We start from the raw sequence: 23,183 nt of genomic DNA, 5'->3' as shown, positions 1-23,183 counted from the left end.
TACATACACATTAGCCAAATACATTTAAACTCCATTGTGGGGATGGGGGCGTGCTTGTGGGAGAGCAGTAAGGCTTGTCACCTGGGCTGTCATCATCAACACCTGTCTCTCGTTATAATGATGGTAGAGGAAGACCTGAAAAGGCTGACAAGCACATCAGTTGGGGGAAAGAGAGACTGTTCTTGTGTTTTCCCTTTGTTTTTAGTTTTAGTTTTAGTTTTGTGGACGACGCTGAAGAGTAATAAAATACTTGTGTTATCTGTTTCCGCTTTCTCCTGACTCCTCCATTTGTCCTGAAAATACGAACTCCATTACGTCAGTTTTTTTTTTCTTTTTTCACTATTCCTGACATTTCATTGTAGAAAACATTGTCTGTCTTAGGTCAGTTAGGATCACTACTTTATTTTAATATGAATGTGAAATGTCAGAATAATAGTTGAGAGAATTATATATTTCAGCTTTTATTTCTTTCATCACATTCCAAGTGGGTCTGAAGTTTACATACACTTTGGTAGCATTGCCTTTACATTTTTTAACTTTGGTCAAATGTTTGGGTAGCTTTCCACAAGCTTCTCACAATAAGTTGCTGGAATTTTGGCCCAGTCCTCCAGACAGAACTGGTGTAACTGAGTCATGTTTGTAGGTCTCCTTGCTTGCACACACTTTTTCAGTTCTGTCCACAAATTTTCTATCGATTTGAGGTCAGGGCTTTGTGATGGCCACTCCAATACCTTGACTTTGTTGTCCTTAAGCCATTTTGCCCCAGCTTTGGAGGTATACTTGTGGTCATTGTCCATTTGTGACTGAGCATTAACTTCCTGGCTGATGTCTTCGAGATGTTGCTTCAGTATAGCCACATAATTTTCCTTCCTCATGACACCATCTGTTTTGTGAAATGCACCAGTCCCTCCTGCAGCAAAGCACCCCCACAACATGATGCTGCCACCCCATGCTTCACTGTTGGGATGGTACCATCTGTTTTGTGAAGTGCACCAGTCCCTCCTGCAGCAAAGCACCCCCACAACATGATGCTGCCACCCCATGCTTCACTGTTGGGATGGTGTTCTTCAGCTTGCAAGCCTCACCCTTTTTCCTCCAAACATAACGATGGTCACTATGCCCAAAAAATAAAATAGTTTCATCAGATCAGAGGAAATGTCTCCAAAAAGATCTTTGTCCCCATGTGCACTTGCAAACTGTAATCTGCCTTATTTTTGGCAGTTTTGTAGCAGTTGCTTCTTCCTTGCTGAACAGCTGGTTATGTCGATATAGGACTTGTTTTACTGTGGATATAGATACTTGTCTACCTGTTTCCTCCAGCGTCTTCACAAGGTCCTTTGCTGCTGTTCTGTGATTGAATTGAACTTTAGCACCAAATTACATACATCTCCTTCTCAAGCCTTATGATGCTGCGTGGTCCCATGGTGTTTATACTTGCATACTGTTGTTTGTATAGATAAACTGGTATCCTGGTATCTTCAGGCATTTGGAAATCACTCCCAAGGATGAACCAGACTTTTTGAACCAGACTTTTTTCCACAAATTGTTTTCTTAGGTCTTGGCTGATTTATTTGTAATTTTCCATGATGTCAAGTATAGAGGCACAGAGTTTGAAGGTAGGCCTTAAAATACATCCACAGGTACACCTCCAATTAGCCTATCAGAAGCTAATTGTCTAAAGGCTCGACATAATTTTCTGGAATTTTCAAAGCTGCTTAAAGGCACAGTTAACTTGGTGTATGTAAACTTCTGACCCACTAGAATTGCAATATAGTCAATTAAAATTGAAACAATCTGTCTGTAAACAATTGTTGGAACAATTGCACAAGCACAAAGTAGACTAAACGACTTGCCAAAGCTATAGTTTGCTAATATGAAATGTGGAGTGGGTAAACTATGTATTTTAATGACATCAGCCTAAGTGTATGTAAACTTCTGACTTCAACTCTGTTTGTGTGTGTGTGTGTGTGTGAGCGCGTATTTATCACTTTGTGGGGACCAAATGTCCCCATAAGGATAGTAAAACCTGAAATTTTTGACCTTGTGGGGACATTTTGTCGGTCCCCATGAGGAAAACAGCTTATAAATCATACTAAATTATGTTTTTTGAAAATGTAAAAATGCAGAAAGTTTTCTGTGAGGGTTAGGTTTAGGGGTAGGGTTAGGTTTAGGGGATAGAATATAAAGTTTGCACAGTATAAAAACCATTATGTCTATGGAAAGTCCCCATAAAACATGGAAACACAACATGTGTGTGTGTGTGTGTGTGTGTGTGTGTGTGTGTGTGTATTAGGGCTGCACGATTTGGACAAAGTCATATTGCGATTATTTTGAAAAATATTGCTATTAACATTTGAACTGCGATTATGATGGTAATGTTTTCCACATGTTCAACTGCAAAAATGCTACTGGATTTCACACTTGAGCCCTCTTAAAAAGAACCAAACTGAGACCCTTTTTCAGTTCAACCACAAATAAATAAATATATAAACTGTGAAACAAAGTATCTTCTTCATATCCAAATGTTACATCCACCGTCTACCTTTTTTTTTGTCCATTTTGTGACAGGATCTCAGCTAACTAATCATCGTAATTTGTTTTTGAAACAGTCAACTTTAATATTTGGGATGCTCCAATCAGGATTTTAACATCCGACACTGATCTCCAATTTTCTTTTAATCTCATCAATCGATGCTGATCATTTAACTGTTATCAGCAGCTGCCAAAACTGGTTACATGTAAGCTTTTTGCTCAATGTCACTGTTAACTAAATTTCCCTGTTTCCCTCTGGATCCCTGTCCCCAACCATAGTTGTTGCCTAGTTTTTGCTGTCAAAATAATGTTGGTTGATTGCATAATGCAATAAACAAAATATAATTTTTTAATATAAATGTTACTCTTTATTCTAGGCCTTAAAAACTATTAGGCTTATACAAACTGTTCTTTACTGTATATAATATAGTCCTAAAGAATTAGGCTTAATGTCAAACTGAAGTTGCACTGATAACCCATTGGTGTAATTACATTTAAAGTGAAAATTTTGGTTCCTTTGTCACTATTTTTAGTTAGCTAACTTTAATTAGAGGCAGTGGTGGCTCAGTGGTTGAGGCTCAGGATTACTGACCGGTAGGTCGGGGGTTCAAGCCCCAGCACCACCAAGATGCCACTGTTGGGCCCTTGAGCGAGGCACTTAACTCCAAGTTGCTCCAGGGGGATTGTACCTGTAATAAGTGTACTGTAAGTCGCTTTGGATAAAAGCGTCTGCCAAATGCATACAATGTAAATGTATTCGTTATTTTATTATATTAAATTTACCAATGCATTATATTATAGAAACTCAATATTTGATATAGATTTATTATAAGTATGTTCCTTCCTTTTCATTTTGTTGGATGTTGGTAATATTAGTTCCGATTTCACTTGTTTCCGCGGGGAGTGTAATAACCGTGACACGCTCTCTCGTGAAGTAAACAAATGACAGGAGACTGGAGGAAGAGATGCTTCTGGACTCTACATGTGTTACTGCTGATTGCTCAGCAATCATTTAATAAAGATGTTTGAATTGTATTCTGCATTATTATGATACCTGTGCCTTGCGGAGACTGAGATGCTGCTACCGCATATAATAATAAAAAACGCTTAACGCAGGACGCGAACTCAGAGCACTTCTGTTACTCTTAAGCATGAGAGGGAGTTGTGGAGTACAGATCCGATCTGAAAACACTGTAATAATGTTCTAACTTAATATAGACTGGACAGAGCAGCGCAAATAAACTTTGAAGCGAGCAGACTATTTCTTAAATTAAATCGCAGCCCTTTACGATTTAATAAGCGCACACGGTCATATTGCGGTTTCGATTTTATTACGATTAATTGTGTAGCCTTAATATATATCACATTACTGTTTATGCAATTTTTCAAAACAACTTTAAAACATATTTTACTGTGTATCTTGCATGTGCAAAGTTTGGATATAGTAGTAATAATATTCCTTATACAACACAAGCAGACTTATTCAAGCAGTATGGGTGATAGTGCTCTGTCAATTACGATCATTTCATGTTAGAATATAGAACAGAGATATGTATTTATCCCATTTTATGTTGACTGATGTTGGTTACCTTTGTCTACAGTCAATATGATTACACTGCATTACCATTATCAGATCTATGAAGCATTCAGTTGGCTAAAAATCAGTTATTGAAAGCTTCACAAATTCTAATATTTAAACAACAAATAATAGGACACTTCAGCAGACAGACGCATTATGATAGAACATAAGGCTCTTGGCAACTGTACAGGGAAGTTTAGCTTTATTCCATATTAAATAAATTAGAGAATTTTAAGGAAAATTCTTTTCACATACTGAGTAGATTGTTATTGTGTTACAAAAGAAGGCATGTGTCTGTAATAGTATTTCCTGAAGCTGGATAAAACGGTTTTAATTGGTTAAACACAATCTAATCAACATCTCTATTATCTACATGATTTCAAAACATTTGTACAGGACAGGTATACAAAATGAGATACCTGCACAGGATACCTCTCACAAAGAAAAGCTCTATTTACACTGAAAAAGCTGAACGGCATCTCATTCTCCTTAAAGAAAAGCATTCACAGGTTTTAAGTCTCAGGGACAACACACGCACACACACACACACACACACACACACACAACAGCTCTACGCTCTAAAAAGTGTACAATATGCACACTTTGAAGACATCTAAAAGCGGTCTTTGCAAACTTGTAGAAATAGATACACAGGTGGAAAAATTTGCTTCTTTGGGCTCAGGAGAATGAGCATCTTGTATTGTATGTGAATGAGGGTCCACAAAAACAATCAAATCTTCAAAAGAAGAAACTCTCATAACTGGAAAGTTATGCATTTAATTCAGGTTGACAGGATCGTTTGGTGTCAGGTCCTCATCCACATTTTAATTCCCCTAAGTGCGCTGAGATTCTCTTAGGGGGAAAAATGGATCTAGAAACAACATACAAAGTGGGTTTTGGAGCACAGGAAGCTGTTGTCAGACTGAGTCTTTAGGGATCATTCCAGAGCAAACAACCTCACTGATTGTTTTTAGCTTTTGCGTGTGTCAAAATATGAGACTTCAGGTTGGTGGACTGAGCGAATTTCTTGTTGCAGCCATCGAATGGGCAAACGTAAGGTCTGTCACCAGTGTGAATCCGCACATGTGTGCGCAAGTTAAAGTCCAATGAGAAACGTTTACCACAACCCTCAAATGTACACTGTGGACAAAAGAATTATATAACATTAGGACATTATGAACAAATGATTTATGAATACAGAGTACTTAACTGCAACTTACAGATTTATATATAACAATATGTTTTGTTCAGTTATGTGCTAAAGCTTTTAAAAAATCTCTAATAAAAGTAGTAAAATAAATCTTACCTGGAAAGGCTTTTCACCAGTATGGACCAACTGATGTCGTTTTAGCTTGGAACTTTCCACAAATGCCTTCCCACATTCAGCGCAGACATGAACCCGTGGCCCGTGGGTGTGCAAGTGCTTTCTCATTGCGGAGTTATCTCTAAACATTTTTGTGCAACCCTAAAAGATCAGATTAATAATTAAAATCCTACAGTAAACAAAAATGTCATCTTGAAGGTGATGCAAAGTAATAATATCTAAAATGAGTACATCACTTCTGCTATGGAGAATTACGAGAGTGACAAGCTTTGTGGATGCAATTTTTTTTCAATGTTTATCTTGAACATAAAAACCAGGCACTCACTTTGTGGGGGCATGCTATTGTCCTTGGAGAGTCATCCTCCTTTATTTTACGTGGCTTCATTCTGTAATGTGAAAAATAGAGAAAATAAATGTCTGTATGTCATGCGGCTTTTTCAAAGAATTCCATTCAAACCTGTGTCAATACCAGTTTTGCCAGTAAGTGCATGCTTCCAAATACACTAAATCAAACATGAAAGATGATTAGTTGCTTGTCTACAAAACAGAAATATATACTATAAGACGTTTTGTACCTGTAAACCAGTCATTCATAACTGAGAGGTTTGACAAATATAAGACCCAAATATACAGTCTGTATCAAAATGTAATGTCATAGTATAAATTTCACTAATAAATGTGCTTTCAAAGTCAGACTAAGCTAACAATCACTACATAAGTGGCTGAAGTGAAGTCATTCAGGTTCCTGGGCACTTTCATATCACAGGACCTGAAGTGGGAGACAAATATTGACTCAATTTTGAATAAGGCCCTTCACCAGCTGAGGAAGTTCAACCTTCCCCAGGTGCTGGTGATACAGCTCTATTCTGCAGTAATTGAATCTGTCCTCTGCACTTCTATAACTGTCTGGTTTGGTGCATCTATCAAGTCAGACATCAGAAGAATTCAAAGGATATTTTGTACTGCTGAGAGGATTATTGGCACTGACCTACCCACCCTGTTAGAACTGTACACATCCAGAGTGAGGAAAATGGATGGTAAAATCACTTTTCACCCCATTCACCAACAACACTTCCTTTTCGAAGTGTTGCCCTCTGGCTGGGCTACAGAGCACCAGAACAGCCAGAAACAGTTTTTTCCCTCAGGTCATCCACCTCATGAACATTTAAAACTGCCCCCAAATACTTTCCTTTGGTCAATACAACCATGTGCAATATTCAATCCATCCATTCCTAATTATATCCATATTTAATTGATATTCTTTAACATATCCTACCTCTTCTTTGATACATTACATCACCTGCACATAACTGTATATCTGTATATAAAATATTCTAACAACATTATTGCGCTATTGTATATTTCTCTATCTGTTATATCTTATTTGTATGTCACTATATGTATGTATATATGGTTGCATTCTCTTTGCACTGGAAGCTTCTGTCACCATGACAAATTCCTTGCATACATGGCAATAAAGCTGATTCTGATAAGTGCACATGCAAATACGACAAGTTTTATAATGTAAATTTCTCCCATGCTTAATGCCTCCTTTAATACTCTTAGCTACGGCGCTCAACCATACTATAGCAAAGTTTCATGCAACTGGCTGTATACCCACCTTGCAAACTCTGCCAGCTGCTTGGGGTCTGACAGGTCAATGCCAGGTATGCCACCAGGTGGCAGTTTCTTTCCTGTCATGTACTCGGAGTAATCTGGAGGAGAGTTTTCTCCAATAATCTGCTCTTCCACCACGGTCTCATGATCAACATCCTTCTTATCATCTGTACAAAACAAGATGAGATGTTTAAAAGGCACAATAGTTTAAATGCATAATCTAATCAAACAGCCTGTATTCGTGATAAGGCAAGGACTCTGGGGACAAATACAGCAACCAAATAGTTAATGCATTTGTGGCGAAATCAACAAAATTTCAACAACAAATCAACTGAACATCCTTGAACAATACATTAGCTTAGGTAGAGTTGGCAAATTAACGCAGGCTACAATAAATAATAATTTTGCATTATTCATTATAGACATACAAATTTCAAACTATTCATATTAGCAAAGTATTTTCACTTTTTTTTAAATCATCCTGAACATTTTCAATTTAAAAATAAATTAAAACCAATAAAACAAATTGTGCATTTGTCTGATAATATTTACAAATAATTCAGGTTTCCACACATTTTGACCAACACTACTGGACAAGAAAGTATAATTTTTCATCAATGTAATGTTTGTTCTCTGTAAAACATGTACTAAAAAATGCAAGTGTGAAGGCAAAACCTTGTTATTCAGATCAAAATTAAAAAGATAAAATATCTTTTGTAAGTATTTTCCATCCTTTAAATGTACAAAAAATAAACAAGCCTGCAAAGACCTTAAAGAAATATTCCAGTTTCAATACAAGTTTAGCATTTGTGACTGTTGACTACCACAAAATTAATTTCGACTCATTTGTCCTTTCCTTAAAAAAAAAAGACGACAAAAAGCAGCAGCAAAAGGCGAGGCAACAGCGAGGCACTTACAATGGAAGTGAATGGGACAAAATGTCTGGAGGGTTTAAAGGCAGAAATGTGAAGCTTAGAATATTATAAAAGCACTTACATTAATTCTTCTGTTTAAATGTGTATTATTTGTGTTGTGTTTAAATCATAATTTTTACAGTCATTTTAATGTTTGTTGATATAGAAAAATTGGCTATAACGTTACACAGAAAAGGTTGGTAAGTGATTTTATCACACTAAAATCATGTTAAAACACATAATGTTTTTGTCTTATTGCTATAATTTTGAAACCGTGAGTATTTTAACATGTATGGGTTAGCCCCATTGACTTCCATTATAAGTGCCTCACTGTAAACCAGATTTTTGCTTCTTTTAAACAAAGATGGGGCCAGTCAAAATAAAGTTGTGTGGTAAACAATATTATGCCACAAATGCTGTCGATTGAGCTTAACTTGTATTGAACCAGGAATATTCCATTAATTTGTTAAAAGATGAATAAAACACCCCCTTTACTTCATTACTGTTTTGTTATTACCTTTGTATTGAGGTACTAATGTTGACATTTCTGTTTTAATACATGTGACTTGCTTTACTGTCCATTTACCTTAGAATTGCGTTTATAAATATATATTATATAAAAAAAGAAAAGAGAGAGAAAAACTTTTAACCAACGAACTTCCATGGTTTCCCGTGGCCTCTTAATTTTTGTTGATTTCAATCACATACTGAAATGTATAGACGATGTAGTGTCTAAAAATTTGGTTTAACTAGGACATTATTAATTACTACAAAATTTTACGTAACTCTTTATTTACCAAAAATCACACTTTTTGACCAATGGATTTCCGCGATGAAAATATTTAAGAGCCGAGTACAACTAGAAAATCATAAAAAGTATGACTATAATATGATTTGACCAATTTCATGACTTTTTCAGACCTGGAAATCACAATTTAAAATGTTCATGACCGTTGAAACCATGACACGTCTCCTAAAACTGATGGGGTGTTATCTCTTAACAACACGCACAACGGTTTAGATGTTTCTCAACTCCTCAGTTGTATGCTTTAAATACACGGTAACATTTGTTTAATGAGGTAAGGAAGCGCTGTTGGCTCGAGTTTGCAGGCTAACAGATCGTGTGACTGCAGCGGTCCCTCCCCTTCTTCAAACAAAGCTGCGCCATTGCGGCCTGCAACAGAACGCGGCGGACTCACAGCGCCTCTCTCCGCTCCCGCCGCCATCTTTCCCCGCTCACACACCCGCCATGTTTCGGGGCCGCCGCCATAATGGTCTGGAGGAATATGGCGGCGCCCATCCACACTTAAAACATGGCTTCCCATCAAAACAAAAACATCTAGACCGGGCAACACCATCATAAGTGGTTTAACAGCCCGAAAATCATTTCTAGCACTATGCGATCAGGCAGCTTTATGCAACATCGACAACAAGAAGGCCTGCACGAGGCCTTGTTTCAGTGTACGAGAACAAAGCACTTGATCGGAATCATCTCACACTGTCAAAACTTACCCGATGCCCACATCGTGACGGAAAACTCCCCCTCCAGTGTTTTTATCTGCACTTGCTTCTGTTCCCATTTGCGTCCACTCGCCTCGGCCGAATTTAAGAAGCTTTTTTTGACCACTCTTTTCCCGCTGCCTCCCCCTTTCTTCAACCGACCCGACGGGTTCTTGCCAGACACAGTCACTAAAGTCTGCTCGATATATTCCTCCTCTGGCACGGGGACGGGAATGAGAATTTGGTCCTCGAAACTGTCGTCCGCATGGAGGTCTGAATCATCGCACCCCACGACCTCCTCTCGAGTTTGCACCAAAATCACCTCCTGATGGTTTACATGGTTAGGATCGTCTGAATCCAGAGGCTGCAGAGCGATCATCTGCTGGTGCTCATCATCATCATCGTCGTCGTCGTCGTCTTCGACCACTGTAGTCTCAATGGTCTCAACTTCGATTTCATGCAGCTCCACTATCTCGGCCGGCATCTCAGAGCCGTCGGTCTCAATATACAGTGTTTCGCCTGACGCCATTCTTGGCTTTCTTGCACTCCAAACTAAATTCAAGCAACCGCAGTGTCAAGTCAAAGACCCACTCTCCCCCACCTTCTGCACTAACAAACAGGCATAACTCCGTCCCACTCAGTGACTCCCGTTCACGGACTCACTGAGAATCAGACATGCGAAACCTCGCGAGATCTACTTTTTCATTTGACCTCATTCTCAGGTTGCTCAGTTGAGTGCTGAGGATGGATTTGAAGGATTTTCAGAGGAAACTGTGTGTGATAAGAATGTGTGTATTTGATGTGATATTTTAAATATGATATTTTGAGATGTAAAGAAGCAGGCATATGCATTGTACAGTTATTAATTATACTGGGTTAAAATATATACACAAGAAACTCTGTGTAAACCAGATTTCTCACATTTTGTAAAAGACATCATGTTAACCTTTTTTTTTATTTTTAGAAGAAGAAAAAAAGCATTGAAAACATGTGACATTAAGGAATTGCAATTTATTTATCCGGCAATGTTAGTGATGTACGTCTATGTTCTTGTTGCATTAACAGCAACATTTAATTTAGTTTATAGGTTAAGAGAAAGAACTGCCATATGAGTTTATTGGATTCATCTTGTTTTACGCTTGGCTAAATACTGTATACTCTTCTTAAATGTATAGTTCATCCAAAAAATGAAAATACTCTCATCATTCACTCATCCTCATGATATCCCAGATTATATTACTTTCTTTCTTCTACAGAACACAAAACCAAGATTTATAGAAGAGTATCCCTGTTCTGTAGGTCCATACAATGCAGAACTTTGAAGGTCCAAAAAGCATATAAAGGCAGCATTAAAGTAATCCATAAGACTGCATTTATGACAAACTCAACAAAATCATGTCAACAACAAATAATTTACATTATATTTAGATTTAGTCATTTTGCAGATGCTTTTATTCAAAGTGACTTTCTAATGAGGAACAAAGCAAGCAATTTATCTTACAAATGTCAACAATATCTGCAGTATTGTACTGCTCACTTCTCAAAGTGGCTGGAGAAGTATAGAAGCTAGTGAAGACTCATTTTATTGAAGCTCTTATGGTTAAATTAATGTCTTCAGAAGCAATATGAGGTGTGGATGAAAAACAGATATTTAAATCCTTTTTAAGTATAAATCTCCACTTTCACATTCTTCTTCTTCTGTTTTGCCAATTCACATTCTTTGTGCATATCGCCACCTATTGGGCAGAGAGGAGTATTTATAGTAAAAACAGACTTAAATATTGTTTGAATTTGTTTATCACCCACACTTATCATATCAATTCAGATGACATGGATTTAACCATAGGAGTCAAATGAATTACTTTTATGCTGCCTTTATGTGCTTTTTGGACCTTCAAAGTAGAGCCCCACTGATATGTGATTTTTGAGGCCGATACGATACAGATTTTAGAGGGGGACAATTCACCGATTACCAATATGGTGGCCGATATAGTTGATATTTGAGCTGCAACAGACCTTTTCTATGTGGATTTTGCACTGATTTTGCACTGATATAACTATGCTAAGGTACTCAGAAGGCTCCTTGTTTAAACAAATATTTTTTATCAAAGAATATTTTATATTATTATACATTGTCAACAAATTCTAGAAATGAACACTGAGAAAATAAAGAATAAATACAAATACAATAAATAGCTTAAAAACATCAGTACTCTGTTCAGTATCAGTCAGTTGCTGACCATTTAAATAAAGGATATATAAATAAAAAAATCAATAGCTAAATAAAAATCAGTACTGTTTAGTATTAATCAAATGCTGACAATATTAATACTGCCAGTCAATTATTGGCAGGTTTAAAAACAAGAAGCATTTACACCTGCTGAGTCAAGAGATAAACAGCAGCAGCGGTGTAACACCGTATTCTGCTATATAAGTTTAGGGGAAACTTTCAATGGTGGAAAACCAACTTTTAAATATTACATTTTATAAATACAATGACTGGAATTGTTTGATTGAAGGGGGTACCAAACTGTAAATCCTGAACAAAACAGTTTGGTGAATACATGTTTACACATTAGCTTCAACTCAGCTGACAAGCAATGAAAGTAGCTACATGGTTAACTAGTTAGCTATAAGCTCGTTGTCATGGAGAGTATAAGATGGACTTTATTTACTTTCCAGCATTTCGTCTCAGCAACTAGGCAACAACATTGCGTGAAATCAACACTCAACAGACACAATCCACCACCGCACTGTTGCCTGCTGAGCTGCAATAGATGCTCTGATGTTTACCTTTCAATCTGCTACATTACTGACTGCACTGACAAACTATAGCTGGCTAACTTAAACAGATGTGATAAACATGAGTGACATGGTTGTCAGGGGCAGGGTTAACGTTATATTAGTTATATTGAAAAGGGAAAATGAAGGGGTCATTGTTTATTAACTTTCCAGTATGTATCTCACAAACTAGTTTGCAGCTTACCGAAAAGACACCGCTTAACTCCACACGGCTTAACTCCGCCCTGTCTGCAGAGCCACGTCACTTCAGATTGAGCTCTGTAAACAATGGAGTCAGAGCGCACTCTGCTGGACAAACTATGTAATAACACCAATTCTAAAACATTGTTCCTGCATTATATGTTCTGAAAAAAGTTTTAATATCTGCGTTGTGTTTATTGGTAAACATACGCCGACACCGATATATCGGTGATAGGATAATATCGGCCGACTGATATATTGGTCGGGCACTTCAAAGTTCTGGCCACAATTCACTTGCATTTTATGGACCTACAGAGCTGAGATACTCTTTCAGCATAAAATCTCTGTTCAGAATACACATTAACTTTTGGGTGAACTATCTCTTTAAATATGTAAATTACGTATGAAAACGTATATGTGTTTTATATGTTTAATAAGAGCAAGCATTGTTTTAATTTTACTGTTTTATATGTATAATTATTTCACACAAGTTGTCAGTCTATTCAATAGGCACAGACAAATTGTCCAAAATATATGTCAGAAGTTTGTCGTTTACAACACCAAATATTATTGGTTTATGTCATATCGTTCGGCTATAGGCCTACTTTACCATTTTTTTCGCCTTTTCCAATTTCCAATTCTCATATTAGACCTGTAATAATTCTCATATTAATGATAGCCCTGTGTTACCAAATTATTAGATAGAAAATTGCGTCACAAGAGGACACGCGAAGTGTACCTGTTGCGACCAGAATTTCAAGGCAGCAAATTAAGTTCTGAAGTAATTTTGAAAAAAATCTGTAAAAATAGTCAAATAGACTTTTTGAGTCTATGATCGACCTGATTTGCATTGCATCTTATTCAAACCACACTGGAAACCATGCCTCAGGCAACGGGTTTCCCAATCCGCTGCAAGCCATTTCCTTGGTGGAAGGAAGAAAATTGCTTGATATATTTGCTTCAAAGACTTTACAGCAGCGGCTGTCTGTCCGTTAGGGTTTCGGTTGAAGTTAGTTTTTAGTGTTGGTTCTCGGGCACACCTATTGCTTCTCTTATCTAAGAGGGCGTGTCCGAAACGAGTCTAGTATGCGAGGAATCACCTGAGAGATCATTACACCGGCGGCACACGGTCACAGAGGTGTAAAATGGGCAAAGCAGGTGGACGCTGGGAATTTGAATGGGTCTACAATGAGCAACCGCATACATGGAGAAGAAAAGAAATATTAGGTATGATTAAATTATAGAAGGACAACTTTCCGTCAGTAGGATGTTGTAAACTAGAATTCGAGGATCAAATGTTAAAACAAGTTTTACATGTGACTTGGCTAACCGGCTTGCATGAATCACATGTAAACGTGATTGACTGATTTAGTACTTGTTTGGATTATTAAATCTTCTCATCTGGATGTGTAGGCCTATCTTGTCCTGGCAAAGTCAGAAGGAACACTTTATCTAATCTTGAGTGTCCTTGTCACTGTCACCGTGATTGATTATGTAGGGATTCGGAAAAAAACAGGTGCCATTTCCCGAACTACTATAAAATTGTAACATATTTAAAAAAAAAAGATTACAACATTACCGATACACCTTTTTTATGTGTGTGTGTGTGTGTGTGTGTGTGTGTGTGTGTGTGTGTGTGTGTGTGTGTGTGTGTGTGTGTGAGCGTGAGCGTGTATTTATCACTTTGTGGGGACCAAATGTCCCCATAAGGATAGTAAAACCCGAAATTTTTGACCTTGTGGGGACATTTTGTCGGTCCCCATGAGGAAAACAGCTTATAAATCATTCTAAATTATGTTTTTTGAAAATTTAAAAATGCAGAAAGTTTTGTGTGAGGGTTAGGTTTAGGGGTAGGGTTAGGTTTAGGGGATAGAATATAAAGTTTGTACAGTATAAAAACCATTATGTCTATGGAAAGTCCTCATAAAACATGGAAACACAACTGAGTGTGTGTGTGTGTGTGTGTGTGTGTGTGTGTGTGTGTGTGTGTGTGAGTGAAGAGGGAGAATCAGTATTTTCCACGTTAATTTTATGTTATTTACATGTTCTATTTGTGCAGTTCTTTATGTGTTTCCTAATTATCAACTCTTGCTTCTACATTGTCATTATAATATGCATGGCTGCAGAGGATGATCATTTTGTGTAAACTGATTCCAGGCTTCGGTCTTTGACTTGAGGAACAAAAGCAATAGGGCTTGTTTGGTAACGAGACACATATTAGCAGTCTTATGACTATAAAGGTGATGATGCAGTCACACAATTATCAGTCATATGGGCTGTTATAAAAAACGTTTTCAAGCAGTGTGAAGATTTCACAAATATTTTATTTTTACTTTACAATAGACATTAAAGCCCCTTATATGATGTTGTGAACTTGTATGGGTAGTTTTACACCTCAACCTCTTCAAATATTAATTATGTATGCATCATCTTCAGACGATTCCAGAAGGGATAAGAGCTCAGATGCTGTGTAAAACCTTTTTTGGATAGGGTTTTGTGGTTATGTGTGTGAATTCATTTATACATGTTAAATGTTTTTTTGTGCGATTTAATAATTCTATACCAGAGTGCAATTTTGTTTGTCTAGTTCTCATATCAAAGGGTTATTTATATACTCATACATACATGCATATGCACCACCGGTGAAAAGTTTTGAAACACTTGCCTGAAATGTTTCTTATGATCTTAAAAATCTTTTGATCTGAAGGCGTATGCTTAAATGTTTGAAATTAGTTTTGTTGACAATATAATTGTGCCACCATATTAATTTAATTATAAAACAGAATTGTTTTTTTTAATTGTTGTCTTGGACCAAATAATAAAGAAAAGAAGCCAATAAGTGCCCAACATTGATGGGAACTCATTCAATACTATTTAAAAAGCATCCCAGGTTGATTCCTCAAGAAGTTGATTGAGAAAATTTCAAGAGTACATGTCTACAAATTCTAGGCAAAGTGTGGCTTCTTTGAAGATGCTAAAATATAAGACAGTTTTGATTTATTTTGGATTTTGTTTAGTCACAAAATAATTCCCATATTTCCTTTTGTGTTATTCCATAATTTTGATGACTTTACTATTATTCTAAAATGTGAAGGAAAAAATATATATAATAAACAATGTGTTTCAAAACTTTTGACTGGTAGTGTGTATATATACACACACTGCCTTGACAAAAAATAAATAAAAAATGTCTCAGCTTGGATTTAAATAAGCAGATAATTAAGAGCCTATGATTGGATGATTATTGCAGTGATTAATATGTTTCAGCTGGCAACTGTGTAGCTTCTCATTTCTTAACCATGTCGGAAAACGTATCCCGTGCTTGTGAAAAGATGTTGCTGTGTTTCAGAAGATTGCTGAAATCACTGGTATTGGGTTAAGAACTGTCCAACGCATTAATAAAACCTGGAAGGATAGTGGTGAACCGTCAGCTTTACAAAAGAAATTTGGTTGGAAAAAAATATTGAACGATTGTGATCAGAGATCACTAAACGCTTTAAGTCACATTGTAAACATCGACAGTAGAACTCACGGTGACGTTTAATAGTAAAAATAAGAGCATTTCCACATGCACAATGCGACGAGAATTTACAGGATTGGGACTAAAAAGTTGTGTGGCCACAAGAAAGCCACTTTTTAGTGAAGTTAATTGGGAAAAAAAAGACTTTAATTTGCTAGGGAACATAAAGATTGGACTCTGGGTCGATGTAAAAAGGTCATGTGGTCTTATGAGTCCAGATTCACCCTATTCCAAAGGGATGGGCACATCAGGTTAAGAAGGGAAGCACATTAAGCAATGCAGCCGTCATGCATAGTGCCCACTGTACAAGCCACTGGAGGCAGAGTTATGATGTGGGGTTGCTTCAGTTGGTTCAAATTAAATCAGCTGAGTACCTGAATGTACTGAATGACCAGGTTATCCCATCAAAGGATTTTCTTCTTCACAGACAGCATGGGCATATTACAGGATGACAATGCCAAGATTCATTGGGCTCAAATTGTGAAAGAGTGGTTCGTTGGGCATGAGGAATTATTTTCACACATGAATTGGCTTGACCTGACCTTAACCCCATTGAAAATCTTTGGGATGTGCTGGAGAAGACTTTACAGAGTGGTTTGACTCTCCTGTCGTCAAAACAAGATTGCGGCCAAAAATGTATGCAACTCTGGATGGAAATAAATGTTGTGACATTGCATTAGGTTGTCTGAACAATGCCACTATGAATGCATGCCTTAAAACTAAATATTAGAGTATGCAACTTTTTGTTTGGACAGGCTGTGTATACGTATACAGTATGTGTGTATAGATTACACAGGGTGGCCCTCAAAAAAACAGGTCCAATATGTTTGATTGCTCATACCTTAAAAATGCATAAAGTAATTTGCATGATTGGGTTATCTATCTTGATATATTTACGTTATGGAATTTGGTTACTCATTACACAGGTGATCTTGGACTATCTTTTAAAACACTGCATCATGGCACTGCATAATCAATAATCATTAATCTCTTGAAACACGTTGCATTGTTTTCGGCTTACATTTGACACCTGAATGCAGAATCTCTATGCAGAAAATGAAACACAAACACTAAATAAACCTACTTCTGGTTTACCATGACACAAAGACAAAGAGGCCTTTTATAGGTGAGATATGCTTAGCAGATTACAGAACAGACTCAGGTGGCTGGGAAGAATCAACCAAGAATCTTTACCAGCATGTGTACAATGACATCATTACACGTGAAGACCTAATGTTGTCAGCAACACCTTTGCTGATTACGTGAAGCTCACTGCTTTGACCAATATGTAAAAGATAAAGGCAAAACAAATATACAGACTGTTTGATGTATGGAAGAGAAACCAACATTGCAATGTTTAATGAAGACTTGGAGGCATATTTCACCTGGCTTTGATGATTATTACTGTAGTAGTCCTTGGTGAATAACAAAAATTATACAAAAGTTAGCACTTATGCATTTGTGAAGTGAAAATAATCCAGCAATATGGCGAGTTTGCATGTAGTCATTATGCAAATCACATGAAAATGTTATTGCAGATTTGCAAGTGTTAATGTCACATGCTATTGCATAGGTGAAAGTGGTAGCTATGGAATAGACCTTTGCTGTTCACAATCTCTTTCGAAATGTCACAAAGGATGATGTTTAAACCACATTTGCAGGGTAAACAAACTCCACTAATTAAAAAAGGCTCAGTGTCAGGGGAGTGTTCTCTCCCTTGTGGGGGGATTAATAACTGGTTGGCTTAGTGTTTATTAGGTTACCACTAGCGACTGTAATGGAATTGAGAACGTAACAGTTTTTTTAAATTTATTATTAAAATATTACTGTACTCCATACACCAGTACTATCTCTTAAGTAGAAAAAGTAACTATTGAAGTTCAAATTAGTATGAAGTGAGCTTTACAAGCATAATTATTTTAAGAGTTACTCAGTTTTTAATTAGTATAAGAAAGCTTAGTCTCATTAGTGCAGTCTATAATTGCTTGCCTTTTAATGAAAGTACATCAACAAATCCTTATAATGCTTTCATGTTATTCCATGACAATCCCCATTTACAAAAAGCTAATTTCTAGAAATTGGGCAGCAATTTCAGCCTAATTGCTTTAATCTATCAAAGGGCCACTTCACTACTGCCAATAATTTAGGTCCCATTATGGAAAAGTTTGATACTCCTGTAAAAAAACAACAACCCAATTCTTATTACCATAATGTGGTTTTACTTTTACTATATAAATTGATTTCAGTGGGAGTTCGAATCAATTGATTCAATTAAAATCAGGAAAAGGTAGCACCAAGGGAGACTACTATGATATATAAATGCATTACAATTTAATTAATGATAATTTTTTAATGTTGCAGTCCTGAGAATATCATTTGATAATGCTATTATGTGAAATAATGAGAATTGGGGTCTAAAATGTGTAACTCTCATGAAAATGTCACAATTGATAAAAAATCTTAATGGCCTTAAAAATAGGCAAAATCTAATTTCTTGTTACTTTTTTTATTTTTTGTAGTAAAATAATACCAGGATATTTTCATGATGGGATATGTTAGTATATATTTATATATTTCTGAGATTTGCAGTATGTGGAGTATATAAGGTAAATATTTTTTCTATTTGAGTGTTATATTTACAACTTCTAATACTTCCCATTTCTCTCTCTTTAGCAAAGTATCCAGAAATCAAGTCTTTGATGGGTCATGACCCCCAGCTAAAATGGGTCGTGTCCGGAATGGTAATCACCCAGCTCTTGGCATGTTACATGGTCCATGACCTCTCTTGGAAGTGGGTGTTGTTTTGGGCATATGCGTTTGGTGGCTGCATTAACCACTCTCTGACCCTAGCCATCCATGACATTTCACACAATGTGGCCTTTGGCAACAAACAGGCACGCTGGAACCGCTGGTTTGCCATGTTTGCCAATCTACCCATTGGCTTGCCTTATTCATCTTCTTTTAAGAAGTACCACATTGACCACCATCGGTATCTTGGAGGAGACGGGTTGGATGTGGATATTCCTACTGACTTTGAGGGCTGGTTTTTCTGCACCCCAATGAGGAAGGTTATCTGGCTTTTTCTCCAGCCTTTGTTCTATGCACTCCGTCCTTTAATTGTGAACCCCAAGTCCGTGACCAGGTTGGAGATGACGAATGCAGCAGTGCAGTTTGTGGTTGATATTGTCATCTACTATTTTTGGGGCCTCAAACCTATAGTGTACCTCATCTCTGGGTCTATACTGGGCATGGGTTTGCACCCCATCTCTGGACACTTCATCGCTGAACACTACATGTTCACGAAAGGTCATGAAACCTATTCTTATTACGGCCCCCTCAACTACATAACCTTCAATGTGGGATACCATATGGAGCACCATGACTTCCCCAGCATTCCTGGTAGCAAACTACCTGATGTAAGTGGTCTTTTCATGGCTGTATTCCAATATTTTTATGAAACTTTTTCCTCCTAATAGAGCTTTTCATTTGTGATGTCAATTTGTAGGCCAAACCTGAAGGCTTATTTGCCATGAGTTCCCTTTTGAATATGGCCCAACTGTTGGGTGACGCAATCAATTCTCCCTAGACTCTCAATCTACATATATTTTGCAATAAAATTAAAATATATTGTTTCTATACTTGTAATCAATAACTTTAAATCAATAGTTTTATATACTTCCATCATTGTTAATCTGATTATGTATTTAACAATGCTTCATGGGACTGAAATTCATTCTGTTATTGAAGACATCTTATCTGACTTTCAAATACTTTTTGCTTCAAATCAAATGTTGTAATGTTAGAGCTTAGAACTCTTTTATAAAGAATTTTGTAAAAACCCTATGGAAAAGATGAATGGGAAAAATACTGGGTTGGGCACTCTCATGCTTTATTTTCAATAGGTTTTCAGAATAGTGATTTTCAAAATACGCTGATGCTTAATATTACTTGGAGACTTTCACACTTTGTTCTACAAAATACATTTTGAAGCCATTGTTTTTCAAAGTTGCTAATAGGTTGCTACATAAAGACTACAACGGCTGTTTGATTCATCTTGCATGGTCAAAGGTTGGACTACACTTTTAAAATGGGATAAATTGACAATAAATGAATTGCTAACCAAAACCTTCATCAGCAAAATAACAAAGGACCATGCATTTGTGAGCACTTCCACAGTTAATTCAGGATGGACTTCAAAGATTTTGTCATTAGTCTTACAGTTCATACAAACCATTTTGTTTAAAAATTGGCCACCAGCATTTACTCAGTTTACTAATTTAATCCATGACATGTACTACATATACATTACTAAAATTGGCAATATATTCATGCTAAGTCAAAGGGGAAACCCCAGGGTTATTTTTCTCCACTAACCAACATCTTATAAAGTTTTGTGTTTATTGCCACAGTCGCCTTCAGCTTGCTCTCTGTGGGTCTAAAAACAAAAAATATTTTTTAAGGCATAATCTTTAATCATAGTTTTCATCAATGATGGTTTAAGACATTACAGCTTTTTTTGTTATAGAATATTGTTCTGTGAAGCTGCTTTGAAACGATGTGTGCTGTGAAAAGAGCTATACAAATGACTGACCTTGTGGAACGTTTAGTCCTTATTTATCAGCTTGTGTTTTTAAGGTATGCAAAAAAAGATTTTAAATTTGTAGTTAGAAACAAACAAAATACTATTACTTATGCAATAAAACCATGTTCTTGCCTTACCCGAAGTCACTTTGGTAAGCCTACATTAGTAATTTTATATTCAAATGTGTTGATTTGGTGGGAAGTTTTAGTCTTCTGTCATTCATCCTTGCATTTTTATGTCATGTCTGTAAACAAAGAAGGTCCCCCGGCAGATATGTTGCTCAGGATACATATATTTTGGGTATATGTCTTGTAGGACTTTTCTCTTGGTTTAGCTAGTTAGATCAATGGAGACAAATATGACTACCTTAAACCATCAAATTTATCCACACAGAAGAGCAGTGCCAAAACACAACTGCTGTAAAAAAAACGAAATGTTCCTCCGCAAGTAACTTGCCATTTTGTTTCAACCACAGATGTCAAGAGCCAAGTATTCCATAGTGTAACCTTAAAACACAGCCACTTCATGTTTGAGGTAATATATGTTGTAGAACAAAATGTGAAAGTTCAAGTAATGTTCACCACAGACCTTATTTTACTTTCGAATCCAAAACCGCTATTCAAAAAATGGCTCACAATTGCTAATTCTCTTTCTTAGGAACTACAACCTGAAAAGCTCTATTGTGCAGTTTAGCTGAAGTTGCTGCAATATACAGTATATACTGTTTGATATATGCAAATGGAAAGAATCCACAATGTGACCAGATAAAGCCCAGGAAGGTTTCTTTTCTGGATAGGGGTTGAGTGGAAATGTCAATGTAATGACCTTTATTGATTTTAAAGGTCTGATGTTAGACCATGTTACTGATTAAGAGGAAGAATGTGAAACTAACTAGAAGACCAATATTGGCTAAACACTTTTTTTTTCACAATTCAGCCTTCATAAGACAATTTCATTGATTTGATAGCTTGCTAAGCTTACACACATTAAGTGTGAAGGGACCCCCAAGATATGTCTGTGAACTGATTATTTAAACATTGTATTATGTCTGTTAATGTTTACACCATTAAGTATGATTGCTATAGACAGGAAACCGACCACCACTCCACCCACGTTTTACAAACTAGCTGCATTACATTTCTTAGTTCATTAAAGCATTTAAATTTTTTATATATATATATATATATGGCTCTTTCCTTACAGTTTAAGTTAACAAGTTGGTTGTTTCTCATTTTACAGGTCAAGAGAATTGCAGCTGAGTACTATGACTCACTCCCTCAACACACATCCTGGATACGAGTTCTGTGGGACTTTGTATTTGATGATAGCATTGGCCCCTATGCCAGAATCAAAAGACATTACAAACTAGGCAAAAATGAATAAATTTGGTATTAGATTAATTGTCTAACCAAACATAACACAAAGTATTTATACAACATACAAGGCAACAATTGAGACATAATTGGGCCTTTCAGGCCATTTAGCTTTTGTAGGGGAACAAAAATGTTCCCATGGTGATCATGAAAAGGGCTAACAAAGAGTGAGCTGCACCTAAAAACCTCTTAATTCAATCTCAAGCAACTATTACATCATAGAGCTCAATACTTATGGGATGCATTTGAAACATCTTGCATTCCCTGCACTCAGGGTCATGTTGATTCATGATCAAAATGTTGTTTGTTTGTATAAAATCCAGTTAACCTTCTCAATGTTTTCATATATTCATCCCTAAATAAAACATGCAACTTGTTAACATGTTTTAGATTTGTTCCCACGGTATACACATTAAACTAAAAGGGAATCTTGCCATCCAACTTTATCCAATGACTGTGACGCCCCACTGGGCGTACCTGAGGAAGGAAGTGCTGAGATGACATGTGTATTTAAGATGTCTTGAAATGCTTTCATCTGTGATGCCCCTTTTGAAAATGGTTTAATTGTGTTTTGCACTGTTGCATAATTAGAAAACCATTATTATTAAAAAATTTATATTTTCTGTGTTTCATATTTTCTTTCGTTTGCACTGTTGCACCATCTTTGATATTACAAATTTTAGAATATATATGTTTCTGCACTGTATTTCTATAAATGTAATTATCTTGCAATGACCAATAAGAGGCCTGAATGATGAATTTGAATATGGGTACATACAATTTTCATTTGTGAAAATTCAACATTTGTGGCATAATATTGGAAGTAAATGGGGCCAATCAGTAACCGTTAAAATACAGTTTCAAAAGTATAAACAGAAGACATAATATATGTGTTGACATGATTTAGTGTGATAAAATCACTTACCAAACTTTTCTGTGTGAAGTTTCAGCCAATTTACGATGACTAGATATACACTTTACAACTCAAATAATACACAAGTTTTTACAAAAAAATAATGTAAGTGCTTTTGTAAAATTATCAGCTTCACATTTCCACCTTTCAACTTCCATTGTAAGTGCCTCACAGTAACCTCGATTTTTGCTTATTTTGAAGAAAAGAGAAGAAAATGATTTTTATGTTAATCAACATTATGCCACAAATGCTGATGATTGAGCTTTACTTGTATTAAACCCTGAATATTCGTTTAAAGTTGATTTAATTATATGAACAATCTTACATTCACTATGTGACAAATTAAA

At 36.3% G+C, this 23,183-nt stretch overlaps 2 protein-coding genes across 2 annotated transcripts; one reads left to right on the top strand and one right to left on the bottom strand.

Annotated features, from left to right (window-relative positions):
- Nucleotides 1–4,298: 4,298 nt before the first annotated feature.
- On the bottom strand, nucleotides 4,299–10,119 carry LOC127656895 (transcriptional repressor protein YY1-like). Its single transcript, XM_052145427.1, has 5 exons — nucleotides 9,479–10,119; nucleotides 7,057–7,219; nucleotides 5,761–5,821; nucleotides 5,418–5,576; nucleotides 4,299–5,251 (listed from the first exon to the last, which is right to left on the bottom strand). The coding sequence occupies exons 1-5, from the start codon at nucleotides 9,993–9,995 to the stop codon at nucleotides 5,069–5,071; spliced, it is 1,083 nt and encodes a 360-aa protein (XP_052001387.1). The 5' UTR covers nucleotides 9,996–10,119; the 3' UTR covers nucleotides 4,299–5,068.
- Nucleotides 10,120–13,554: 3,435 nt separating this feature from the next.
- On the top strand, nucleotides 13,555–22,546 carry LOC127657204 (sphingolipid delta(4)-desaturase/C4-monooxygenase DES2-like). The gene is made up of 3 exons (XM_052145893.1): nucleotides 13,555–13,675; nucleotides 18,642–19,384; nucleotides 21,790–22,546. The coding sequence occupies exons 1-3, from the start codon at nucleotides 13,594–13,596 to the stop codon at nucleotides 21,931–21,933; spliced, it is 969 nt and encodes a 322-aa protein (XP_052001853.1). The 5' UTR covers nucleotides 13,555–13,593; the 3' UTR covers nucleotides 21,934–22,546.
- Nucleotides 22,547–23,183: the final 637 nt, after the last annotated feature.

This window comes from Xyrauchen texanus, chromosome 16 (genome assembly GCF_025860055.1).
Source record: "Xyrauchen texanus isolate HMW12.3.18 chromosome 16, RBS_HiC_50CHRs, whole genome shotgun sequence".
Taxonomy (NCBI): domain Eukaryota; kingdom Metazoa; phylum Chordata; class Actinopteri; order Cypriniformes; family Catostomidae; genus Xyrauchen; species Xyrauchen texanus.
The sequence above is the reverse complement of the archived record's forward strand: the minus strand, read 5'-3'. Positions and strand labels throughout refer to the sequence as shown.